The sequence below is a fragment of the Pyrus communis genome, chromosome 1, assembly GCF_963583255.1.
Source record: "Pyrus communis chromosome 1, drPyrComm1.1, whole genome shotgun sequence".
NCBI classification, from domain to species: domain Eukaryota; kingdom Viridiplantae; phylum Streptophyta; class Magnoliopsida; order Rosales; family Rosaceae; genus Pyrus; species Pyrus communis.
The window spans coordinates 35,342,759-35,356,001 of NC_084803.1; the positions used below are offsets into that span (position 1 = coordinate 35,342,759).

The 13,243-nt window shown below is 34.0% G+C and overlaps 1 protein-coding gene across 1 annotated transcript; it reads left to right on the forward strand.

Annotated features, from left to right (window-relative positions):
• Window positions 1-1,708: 1,708 nt before the first annotated feature.
• Window positions 1,709-3,190, forward strand: LOC137716577 (heavy metal-associated isoprenylated plant protein 24-like). Its single transcript, XM_068456031.1, has 2 exons — window positions 1,709-2,320; window positions 2,631-3,190. Exons 1-2 carry the CDS (start codon window positions 2,164-2,166, stop codon window positions 2,927-2,929), a joined length of 456 nt encoding a protein of 151 aa, XP_068312132.1. The 5' UTR covers window positions 1,709-2,163; the 3' UTR covers window positions 2,930-3,190.
• The last annotated feature ends 10,053 nt before the right edge of the window (window positions 3,191-13,243 follow it).

Genomic DNA, 13,243 nt, shown 5'->3' on the forward strand with positions numbered 1-13,243 from the left:
AACTATTAGGTCATTAATAGTTTCATACCCCGTCTTTAAAAAATTTCAATGTCATACCTCATCTACGAATTTTTTACAATTTCTTACATTCCGTCAGTTTTCTGTCAATTCTTCAAATTAAAATATTAAAAAAATAATTAAATATTAAAAACTAAAAAATAAAATTATTTTCCTTCACCCCTTCTTCTTCTTCGGTTCTTCCCGTGTCCCCCCCTCCTCCCCAAGCTTCCTTCACCACCCCACCCTCCATCTCCACGCCTACAACCCACCCAAACAGTCCTTTAACTCCATCACCGCCGCCCTCTCTTCCTCATCCTTCAAATTCAACCCCACCATCGCCTTCCCTAACTCGCAGCTCGCCTACGCCAACACATTTGGGTCTCGATAAGGCAGAGGAGAGTGACTAGGATGAGTTTTCGAAGCGGAAATCGGTGGGGAGGGGAGGGCAGAGGAGCCAGGAATCGGACACCACTGAGGATGACGAAGCTAGGGATGGGGAGGAGGGGGAGAATCGACGCCGACGAGGGGGTTGATGCAGGAACATCGGAGAGGGGAGGTAGAGAGCCAGTGGCGCTTGAGAATAGGGGAGAAGGTGATAAAGGGGGTGGTGATGAGGAAGAAGCCGTCGGCGCCGAAGAAGGAGGAGGACTAAGGGGAAGTTGGGGGTGGGGTGGCGGAACCAGAGGTTGGAGATGGGGTCGAAGGCGAACGACTGGTTGAAGTTGGAGAAGGTATTGTAGGATCTGGGTTTGGGGAAGACTGGAGGGAGAAGAAAGGGTGAGGGGGATAAGGGGTGGATACCCTTTTAAAAAAATTATTAATTTTATTTTATTTTTAGTTTTTAATATTTAATATTTTTTTATATTTTAACGAAATAATTGACAGAAAACTAACGGAAGATATGAAATTGTAAAAAAATCATAGATGAGGTATGACATTGAAAGTTTTTAAAGACGAGGTATGAAACTGTTAATGACAACTTACTTAAATCCGCCTAGGCCCCATCTTGATGCTAGGCCTCATCTCGTTGCCCGATTAGCACATAGCATACCTTGATTGAGATTACTTGATGTTAGAATCCTGGATTCGCCATTGACAAGGTTTACTTAATTAATTCAAATATGCACCAATTTAGCCAAATTATACTCGAAGTACCTTTGTCCTTCATTGGTTATTTTAGGGGCTCACTGCGTTGTTATAGAAAATGACTTACATAAAATAAGTTCACTGTCAAATGACTTTCTATTCTAATAATGAATTGTTATGCATACACTTCTTTCTACATAACCATGCATTATTACAACAGAATATCACAATAACTCTGAATCTAGTTCATGTTAATTAGTCTCATTTTCACGGCCACATAATTAATTAAAAAATATTATTTTTACTATCTATTTATATCATCTCTCTAATATAAATGAGACATACATAATTTGGTGGATTCTATCTCAATTAGAAAGATTGTAAAAATAATGATACAAATAGATATTAAGTGTAATACTACTCTAATAAATTCCAATTTAAGAAGAGATCGATTAATTATAACGATAGGAGCAGAAGTGCCTTACTAATATAGCATCTTTAAAAGGAATATTTTCTTTTGAGTTCTCATCCTCTTTAGAGAAAGGGAATCCACATGGATTTTATGAAGGTCAGTTTCCTATAGTTTCTAGAGCAGCTAGCTAGGCTTGCTTTTTAAATTATTTACTTGTTTTTTTTTATTAATTTCTCTTGGATATTAATTTCTATCATCTGTTCAACTCACTATAAAATCCAAAGAATAGAAGCTAGCAAGAGCGCAATACCAAGTACCGGTGTCCTCCTCTTTCCAGTCACCCATTTACCTTTTCTATTGCCTCTATAGCTCTCCTCTTTCCTTTCATGCACTTATTGGAAAAGAATAAACTAGACACGATCTTGTGGTATATATATGTCGCACTCTTCTTTATCAACACCCATCTCTTGCTTTTCTCTAGTAAGTTAGCTCCTGGGTCCTTACATCTTCAAGTCTTCATCGTTCATTTTTTAGAGGAGGATTTCGAACTCTGGATCTTTAGCTATATATAAATATTTTCATCAGTAGCTAGCTAATATACATATATAAGCTTGTCCAAGACCAACAATCAACCATTCTAGCGTTTTGAACAATAAGCTGAAAAAATGGGAATTCAAGGAACTTTGGAGTACTTATCAGATGTACTAAGCAGTGCCAAAAAAGGCAAGAAGAAGAAGCAAATGCAAACGGTAGCCATAAAAATCAGGATGGACTGTGAAGGTTGTGCCCGCAAGGTCAAGAGTGTCCTCTCCGGCGTAAAAGGTGGGACTAATAAATTCATATTTTTGACAATGTTTGCTTATTAGACTGGTAATCTGAAACTTTAGACGAAAATTAATATGATCAATGATCTTATATAAGTTCTAATATATATATCACTATGATTAATAGGCTATCCTAGCCGCGTTTTAGGGAGCGTGTTGAGTGCTGTCCATGTCAAAAGAGCATCTTTGCCATAGTGATTTAAATAATTTTGGGCATCTCTCCTTCCTATTCACAATTAGTTCTAGCGTGGAAACTCAACTTCCTCAGGTTTTGGTGTGAATTAATTCACTTTGATGATTGTTTGTAGGTGCTAAATCTGTGGACATCGACTTGAAGCAGCAGAAGGCAACTGTGATTGGATATAACGTTGAGGCAAAGAAAGTGTTGAAGGCTGCTCAGTCAACAAAGAAGAAGTGTGAGTTGTGGCCTTATGTTCCGTACAATCTGGTTGCTCATCCTTATATTTCTCAGGCATATGACAAGAAGGCACCTCCTAATATGGTCAGGAAAGTTGCCGACACTTCAAACATCACTGAGACTGCCATGGACGACCGCTACACAGTCATGTTCAGCGATGACAATCCTAATGCCTGCTCTATCATGTAGCTAGATTATTAATATATATATATATATATATATATATATATATATATATATATATAAAATCAATATATCTAAAATAATCATATTTATAAATAGTGGATTAATTAACGAAATAGTGTGGTATGTGGGGTTGATATACGTGGGTTTTGTTCAGGGAGTTCGATTATTCTAGCTGTTGATTTATCTCTTTGGCTAAAGCTGTCATATTTGCGTGGAGCCTTTTGTGATTCAAGAGTAATATTACTAGCTCGTGTTTTTTTTTCATCTCTAGCAATATTGTAGAGATATCGAAAAGTGATTATAATTTAAGACATAAGCCCACATGTTGCTGGACTGAATATACAAAGAACCTGCCCCTTTCATCCTAAAACACAAAAAGACAAAAAAAAAAGAGGATAGTGTTACAGAAAAATGGTTTTTCACATAAATATAAATTAAATTATTTAATGCTGTTCAAATGAGTGATTCAAATTTATAATTTGACAATATAAAAATGTCTAACAAAATAAATCACTTTTTAGTTATGTGCTATAGATTAATTAATTTATTTGGTCATAGAGATTGAGCATGCAAGACGTTTATGATTTCTTTAGACGAATGTTCATATGTGAATGGAGCTTTCGATGATAGTTACTAGAATAATGCTATATACATCTATGAGAAATTTTTTATTGTGATTAGAATACTGATGATATACCACGTGTTTTCATATAAATGGTAAAAAATTATATTTTTTAAATTATTAACTTTTTAATATACATATCTCACAATTTATATAATAACACGTGATGTACCATAATCTCTCTACATTTATGATCTATTATCTATGCAAACGCGAATAATTTCTGAACTTTTGAATTTCAAAACAGTGTTTTATTTGTTTGTATTATGACACTTTGAAGTTTGAACCTTTCATTTTATTGTGAAGAACCTTTCTAACTAAAGAAAACAACATCATGTCATATTTGCATCCCCAGATTCTCTCGTGATTCTTTTGGTGATGATCTTGATGATTCGTGAATTATGTCCGTTCATCGTATATTATACAGTCAGTTTTTATCAAGTACCGTTTACTTTTATTTTTAAATAAAAATATTTAAAATAATTTCTGACCGCACAATTTACGATGAATGAACAAGATTCACGGATCTCTGGGATCCTCACAAGAAGGATTTGGCGAGGATCCGGACTCTATTTGCATCTCCAGATGAGCGTGCATGTTAGGATGTAAAACACATATACATCTCTTGTAGTAGAGATCTTGTGTTAAAAAACTAATAATTTAAAAAATAAAACTTCAATTTACTTATATAATAACACGTGAAGTATCAACCGTGGTCTGAACACGATGAAAAATGTTGGTCAAACAGTTCTTCGATGAATAATTTTAAGGAGAGTAAAATATGCATCATCTTGATCGAAAATTATAGATAATAACTACGTAAAAATTCAACTCCCTTGACACCTATTTTACAAATTCAAAAAGAAAAACACAATTTGCATTTCCCAAAATATAAATAAAAATTAAATGTGATTTTTACATCTGATTAGGGAGTTAGTGAGACTAAATTCAAGAATAAATTTAATTATTCAAATAGACGAGTTAGGGTGGATCGAATTGAGATCCAATGGTATTGGTTGGATGAATTAGTGTGGGTTGTTATGAGACAGCAACTCATATCTAATCTCAATTATTGTATGTTGGTATGTGGGGCTTTTCTTAAAGGCGCTCTTATTTGTACTGTGGCAAGGGATTTGAAATTTCCTATATAAATGTTTGGATAATGTTAAGGAGACTAAATTTATAAATTAAATTTCGTAAAGAGTAATGCTAGATAGACTAAATTTTTTAAACCAAATAATGTGTCACAAATAAGAAACAAGCACGTTAATCGATACTTAATTAATAATCTAATTATTTCCAACCACATCATTTAATTTGCAAATTTAGTTCAAAAGATTTAGTCTCCCTAGCATCACTCTTTTGTAAATTAAATGACATAGAAGTTGATGAATGGAGCAATGCTAAGTAGACTAAATTTGTAGGGGTAATGTTAGAAAAACTAAATTTGTAGACAAAATTTTAGAAACTAAAGAATATGAAAGTTGATGATTAGTTTATTACTTAAGCATTAATAAACATGCTCATTCATATTGATGACACATTATTTAGTTTGTAAATTTTATCTCCAGAATTAGTTTTCCTAACATTACCTAATTTGTAGACAAAATTTCTAAACTAAATGATGTGTCACCTAAGAAATTAGTATGTTAATCAACACTTAAATAATAATCTAATCATCAACTTCCATGTCATTTAGTTTACAAAATTTAATCTCTCTAGCATTACCCTTAGATTATTATTTAAGTGTTGATTAATATATTTTTTTCTTATTGGTTACATATAATTTAGTTTATAAATTTAGTCTACTTAGCATTACTCTAAATTCTTAATTCATATTTGGAGTTAATATTAATTAATAATTAAGTTTACGTGGTGTTGCAAGAAACAAATTATCGCTACTAATTTATCAAGGAAGATCTAAGAAAGTTTGGTAATTTGCGTATTTTAATTAGAAAGATATTATGAATAACTCATTAATATTAAGCGCGGTCAACTACTGTATGAATTTATGGGAACGTAACTTTGAAAAAAGTAGAATAACTCATGATAGCGATCCTGCTTTTAGGGTGTGTTTGTTGCATCAGATTATCTCGGACTGGACTAGTTTTAGAGACTAAGTTGGATTGGCTTAGACTAGACTAAACTGGACTGACTTAGTGAAGCGTTTGATGCAGTGTCGGACTAAACAACATGATAACAACAAATTCTAATATTATATTTTTTTCATTCATATTTTATTAATATTTTATATTATTTAATACATATTTAGTAATATTTTATTACTTCCATTGTCTATTTTTTTTTCATTCTGGAAACCTCCCATCTCCCATCCTAATTTTTTTTACCTCTTATCTTCCTTTTTCTTCCTAATTTTGCTCCGACCCTCTCCCTCTCTTCGTCTTTTTCTTTTCCTTTCCACTGTCTCCTCCCTCAAAACAGCGTCATTCATCATCCCCCTTTTGTTCTCTCTTTTTTTCCTTTTCCTTTTCTTTGATCTTGTGATTCCTCTCAATTATTTATGGCACCATAGATTCTGATTTCCCAACTTCATTTCCCACGGAAAATTGAAATCGTGTAGAGACTCCTCTTTGCAGCGCCATGGATTTCACAACTACTATGTTTCTCGCCCCTCGTTTGATTTTCTCAGAAAATCTCTTAATGTTCTGGGAAAAATGAAGAATTTTTCTATTGAGTTTGTTGTTGTTATCGAATTGATTTTTTTTTCCTTTTCAAATTTTGGTGGTTGTATGTTGAGAATTAGGCGGTGGGTGTGGTAGGTTTCAGATTTGGGTATAGGTGGCCAGAGTTGCAGAGAAGCATACGACTTGCAGCGTGCAGACTTCGTATGCAGAAGGCTTTCAGGTTTGGTGGTGTGATTTCAGAGTGAGGACATAAAGCTAGCAATGCAAGCAGTAGCAGAGAGAGGTCTTAGCAGTCCCATGGTTTTTTTTTTTTGGGGGGGGGGGGGGGGGGGGGGGGTCTCACTAAGACCTCTTAGCGAAGGGTTTTGTCCATGCAAGTCCCCTTTAGTCTCATTAATGTGAATCCTAGCATGAAACAAACAGGGTATTGGACTAACAGCTAGTCCAATCTAGTCTAGTCCCACTTAGTAAGGGTAAACAAACGCCCCCTTAGTCTTTGTTTGAGTACATGATTAAGACCATGTTGTTAAGAAATGAACCACAAAATTTTTGATAACGAGGAATAGATGCGAGAGAGATTTGCTTATCACTATTTAAAAGATGTTATTTGTAAATTTCTCTCGCTCGCATTATAATTTAGCATCAATCTCTTGGGACTTTTCTTTTTTCTTTTTGCCCAATCTTGGGACTTGAAAATCTCTTACTCGAATTGCAAATGTAAGGATAGTATAATAGCACAAGTAAGGGTGTCAAACCACAGAGACTGTTTAGACCTCTACAAATTACTAGCTTTATGTGAACCCTAACTAAACAATGAAAATGCAATTTGAATTTAGATTTTTCAATTGAAAACTAAAATAACTTAAAAATGCAAGAAAGATAAAGATAACTGATAGGTTGATTCATAAATAATGGGAATGGAACTAGGGATACCGATTTCACCATTACAAGCCAATTCCATGAAAATTAAGTCAAAATGCATTCATCTCTCCAATCTTCAACTGGGGTTTGTTTTACTCATTTATGATCATCCATTTGATGTGTGGTTGTGATCAAATACTGCTAATCTGCAACCTAGTTGTGATGTTCAACTTAGATTACCAAATAAGAATCCACTAAGAACAAGAGAACTTCAAAGAACCAAAGAAATCACATGGTAGGATGTATGCATAGCAGTTTCTTCATTGGTTTACATGTCCACCATGATTAAGCATGGTGTGTATTATAACCTTGGTCAAATAATCTGTAAGAAACCCTAATGGTGATCAAACGTTAAGATAAACAAACAAATTAAACTATAAAATAAGTGAATGAAACAAGAAAACAACTTGATGAATCGACTACTTTAACTTAATAACATAGAATAGTTTACAAGGCTACATCGAATTCTCTTGCTATAAACTTAATACATATCATGAAAACAAAAAAATATAAATAAAAAGCGTAACATGAGTGAAATTAAATTCATAGAAGAAATCCCTTGAAGCAATTCTAATGTGGAAATCTTTCAAGAATAGCACGGCTGCGTGGTTTCTTCGGTGGCAGAGGCTGGTGAAGGGAAATAGAGTTTAGTTTATGGAAGAAAGGCCAAAGAAAGAGAAGAGAGAGATCTTTGGGAGTCCCCTAAGGGGGGCTTGTGTAAAAGTGATCTGAAACTCTAGTATTTATATGCTAAATGGGGTTGCATCTAATTGCAAGGTGATCCCAACCATTAAGCCAAGGTGTTTAACGTTTTTCTTTATTTGGCTCCTCCAATTCAGACTAGATATTCTAATTCCTTTCCCATTCTACTTTTGATCTTCTAACCAGCCAGATTTGATTTGAATTCTTTATTTGGGCTTCAAAATAGGCCACTAAACTTCTTTCTACGTTTGAATAAGGGTCAATCCCAAAAATGGCATGTTTTCAGTTCTTTTGACTTCAAATTGATCCTAAAATACATGTTACTACACATTGATACAAAATAGGATTAAACGCAATCGGTTTTACTCTAAAACGTCACAAATAGATTAAAAATAAATAACATAAATGCATGAAAAATATGGGTTATCACGAAGGTAGCCAATCTTTTTCCTTTTTTCTTTATCAAATCCTGCCTTAGTCTAGGCATGATGAGAAAACACATAAATTGAACGTATGGTGGCACCTGGGTTGGCAACTTTCCTCGCAACAGAATACATAAATAATATCAAAACCTACTATTTTACCATATAATACATAGAGAATATCGAAACCTACTATTTTACCGTATAATTACAAATACCAAACCTGTACATGCACTATATTTATTTGTTAATTGTGGTCTTTGTAATTGCACATGCATTTTACCATATAATTACAAGGAACATACCTATACATGCACTATATTTATTGGTTAATTATGGTCATGGTAGTTTTTACATTACACTATTTATCCATGTGTTCATGTTATGAGAGTATTAATTAATTTCACATTAGGAAGACAATGGACATTGTATGTGCTTATAAGTAAGCTACTCTCTATATTGCCAAATAGTGATACTCAACTTTCTTCACCATGTACATATATATCATAATTATATAATTGAAGTTAAATGAGGTGATTTTTAAGACATTGCATGTGCTTATAAGTAATTGAGCTACTCTATATTGCCAAATGGTGGAACCTCAACTTTCTTCACCATGTACATATAAATCCTACTTATATAATTGAGGTTAGGTGAGGTGATTTTTAAGATCAGAGATTTTAGAGAGGTAGCAGTGGAGCAAAAAATAATCCAGAAAGTTCTGGAATTGGTACTTAGGATTTTGCCCACGAATGACTAGAATACCCTCACTAAATTGGCGAGACCCACATTCCCTTCACATGTAGTTCAACCACCAAAAAGACTTGAGCTATTAAGTAAGACTTCTCTAAGCTTCTCTGCTCATGGCAAGGAGATAAAGTAAGGGAATTAAAGTTGAATTAATAACTATTTCTTATCTTTAAGCTTTCCTAATTGAAGACTTATTCCTTTAATCAAGAAAGAACAATCACATCCAATTGAGGAGTCTCCAAAGATTAGTCTTAGATATTCCCATTTATTGAATAATATCGCCCCTAAGGATTATTCTCAAGCATCTTTAAGATAATTCAAGATCTTAACGATACTTTCTTACTGCATCCAATAGATGACACACTCTGGCCAACTGGACGCCGACAACATGGCATGATAATCTCTAAACATGTGGCAGGCTACATCTCTCTATAAATACCCCTTCGACACTAATTTTCCAGCAAGCTTTTGCTTCACAATTAAGCCCTAAACTCTCTCTTTTAAGAGAAGCTGACTTAGACATCAGAGATCCATCGGCCAAACACCCCCACCCCACTCCTTGGACATGTGGCTTCGATCCTTGATTTTATATGTTTAATTTGATTTGTAGGTATAAATTTATCAAGACTGAAGATAGATGATTTTTGCTACTACAAATAGGTGGTTTAATTGAGAGCTTGATTCAAATCTAAAAAAAGCTCTCGCAATTATTTTCTATATTTCCACCTTTTTTGAATTTTTCTAATGCATCAAATCTTCAAATTTTTTTAATTCTCTGATTCGTATGCCCTAGAGAAAGGAGTACATGGTTAGAAGTTTCGAAACCAAAACAAACGACAATACCTACGTGGTTGGGTTTTCACGCACTGATGACAACCGCAACGTGACCTTGACCTTGTCATGTGCCATCGCTGTTTGTGGTTGAGCACAGAGGCTGGGTGGCCTCTACTACCAGCATCAGCAACAACAAGTGCTACAACCCAAAAACAAACCTAGCCCGCGCCAGTGTCAGTTGCAATTAGACTTGGTGATCATGTTGTGTTTATCGTGTTCGTGTCGCTTTTGTGACGTACCCAATATCTTAATTGATTGTGTTGTTTTGAACCTGTTAAAATGAATGGGTAATATGACTCCACCCGAACTCGACTAGTTAAAATCAATGGGTAATGAGACTCAACCTGCTACCTGTTAAAGAAAATATATTTTACTTCAATAAGTAAACCTGACATTTATGTCGTGTTTATGTGTTCGTGTCGTTTTCTTGATATACCTGATATCTTAACGGTTCATGTCATGTAACATTTGTTAAAATAAACGGGTAATATGACCCAACTTGAAATCCACCCATTAATATTATCAGGTATATGACCCAACCCGTTACCAATTAAAGAAAATATATTTTAAATCAATGAATAATGAAAATATGAAAATTGAAATTCGATGAGGAGAATAAAACATAAACGACAATCGTGGGTTAAATTTAAATCTAAGGTTTATGAATTATGGTGTCGGATTTCGGAGTTGACCCCTTCAAAAAAGTTGTAAAGGTTGCCATTACGAGTGATTATATGTTTATTTTACATTTTTCACACTTCTACAATAATTATTATTAATTTTGCACTCAAATAAAAAACAATATTCATGAGATTTGGAGGGTTTTAAAAATCTAAATGACCATGTAACCATCATCTAAGCGTAGAGGATACAATCATGATTGTTTATATATGCTTTCACATTTTTCAGACTTATACATTAATAATTATGAATTTGATTTATTTTGAACTCCCTTAAAAATACTGTTCCTGAGGGGTTGTATAGTTTTAAAAATTCAAACAATAATGTGCCCATCCTCAAAGCGTAGAGAATGCGATCATGAGCATTTGCATATTTTTTCACATTTTTTGCACTTGTAAAGTAATTATTATAATTTTTAATGTGTTTGGTATTTTAAAATTATTTGATATTTTTATTTTATAATGTATTTTTAATTTTTTAATCTCACTCTTTGCCCCTAGTATAGTTTAAAAATAAATAAAACTTAAATTTTTTAATTTATATAGAATAATAATACAATAATACATATTTAATATACAATATATACCTTTTGTTCAAAAAAAAAAAAAAAAACAATATATACATTATACACTATGACTATTGTGTTTTATAGTAAGTTTTTTTAGTAGTTTAAAAAATTAAAATCATCAAAATAACTTTCTTCTTAATGTATCAAAATGGATTACCCGCATGTCACCTTTATGTAAACCTGTTCAGGACCCGTTATTAATGGTGTCTTATTGGGTGACTTGATAACGACCCAATTAGTTCGTGTGGACCTGAAACCTGTTATTTTCGTGTCGTTTACATGTCATGTCAACAGGTTGTGTAAGAAATTGCCAGGTTTATCAATAAGTAATCAAATGAAAAACGACATACTAAATTAGTATCTGCATGCCACATTGTCAAAATATTACTTCAAATCATAAAAACTTAAAAACACATTTGTCTTTCAAGTATTACAAACCCCAAAATAAGAGCCTAATGAAAAAATATTAGTACATTACTACAAAACATCAAATTTCCAAAGATGCAAAATGAAGGGAGTTTTTTTTTTAAGGTTGTGAAATCTTTCTCAAAAGTTAGAACCTTGCTAAGGAGACTCAAAGCTTGCATATTGTTGTTCAATTTTCACGAATCATCTAGGAAAATGGTATTGGAACTTGGGATTGATTTATTGTCTTAAAGAGTTAGATTCATGATGTTTTCAATAAGACTTTCCACATTAGCACTTTCTTCCACATAAACTAAGAATAGAAAAACCAAACATTATAAAGCATTAAAAATGTGAGTAGTTTACATAAATAGTTATGAAAATATGTAAAACAATAGTACTATATTATATAAAAGATGTAATACCTCATTTTCCAAAAAGTCAATCTTATGGCTATTGTAGTTAGGTTGTTTTAGTAGTTTAAAATTACAAAACTAACCTTTTTCTTAACGGGTTGAAATGGGTTACCCGTGGGTAGACCTTAAAGGGTTCTTAATGAGTAATTTGATAATGACCAAATTAGTTAATGTGTTGACTAGAACCCCTCATTTTTGTGTTGTTTCCTATCAGGTTAACGGGTCATGCAAGAAATTGTCAGGTCTAGATGTAGCCCAATCAGGCAACCCATAACCTTTAACACAGTAGCATATTCAACGTTGGCCCAAGCCTTCATGTGACCCAGTGCATTGTAACTTCTTAAGGCCTCGCGAGTTATCCCACTCTAATGACTCGTGTTTGCGCACTCGACCTGGAACCACTTCAGTTGAACTAATCACAAAAATGGTCTAACTAAACTAACTGGTGATCCTTAGACCAGGCCACCCAACTTAGACGGCGAACCAAAAATGAATTGGCAACTATTCCAACCCGTTTTTTGACGAATTTGACCCGCTCTAGCTAAAATTTTGTGCCCATTATACACTACACTTTAACCACTCACGAAGATTCCAATCAACCTAGCTCCTTCACCTAGAATGGCAATCCAAACCCATCCCAGCATATCCTAGATTTGATAATTGCCACCGCATAGTAGGCCAATTTCTTGAGTCAGCTCATCGAGCATATTGAAATGAAGCGCACTCTTGACCAAGTGTCTCGAAACAAGACATGAGCTGATGACGATATCTCTTTCCAAAGGCGACGGGATAAACAACCACTAAACTAGCCTTGAACTAGGCGTTTAGGCAGAGTGCATTCCCCCATTGGCTTATGCGGAAACACTTTCTCCCATCGTAGCGTGCTGAGAATTGTTCATTCTTGGCTTCGCCTGTAAACCATTATATTTTCATGGTTAGGTCCACGCTTTGTCAAACACTCAAGACCTGAGCCTAAGTTCATTGTCCACTTACGACATGGATCACATAGAATTTTTCCCATCTTACACTAGAGCGGGCAATAAAGAGAATAGGAAAAGACATGATAAATCTTAAATTGGCACTCAACTCCAAGTGCACGAGTCGTTCGCTCACCAGCCAAAAATGAACAACGAATTCCGCAGTTGTGAGACGAATGAGAAACCTATCGAAAAGAGTAAAACAAGCCTGTATACTACCTGAGGCATTACTGCCTCAGTTGAGGCAAATCCATAAAAAAGTAAAAATGTTCTTAACTAAGTGACTAACGATTTCGCCATTGAAACCGTGGACAAGTACTCTGAAGAGACGTGACTAATATAGGCCTGTCACTATTTAGTCTAGAGATTGAACA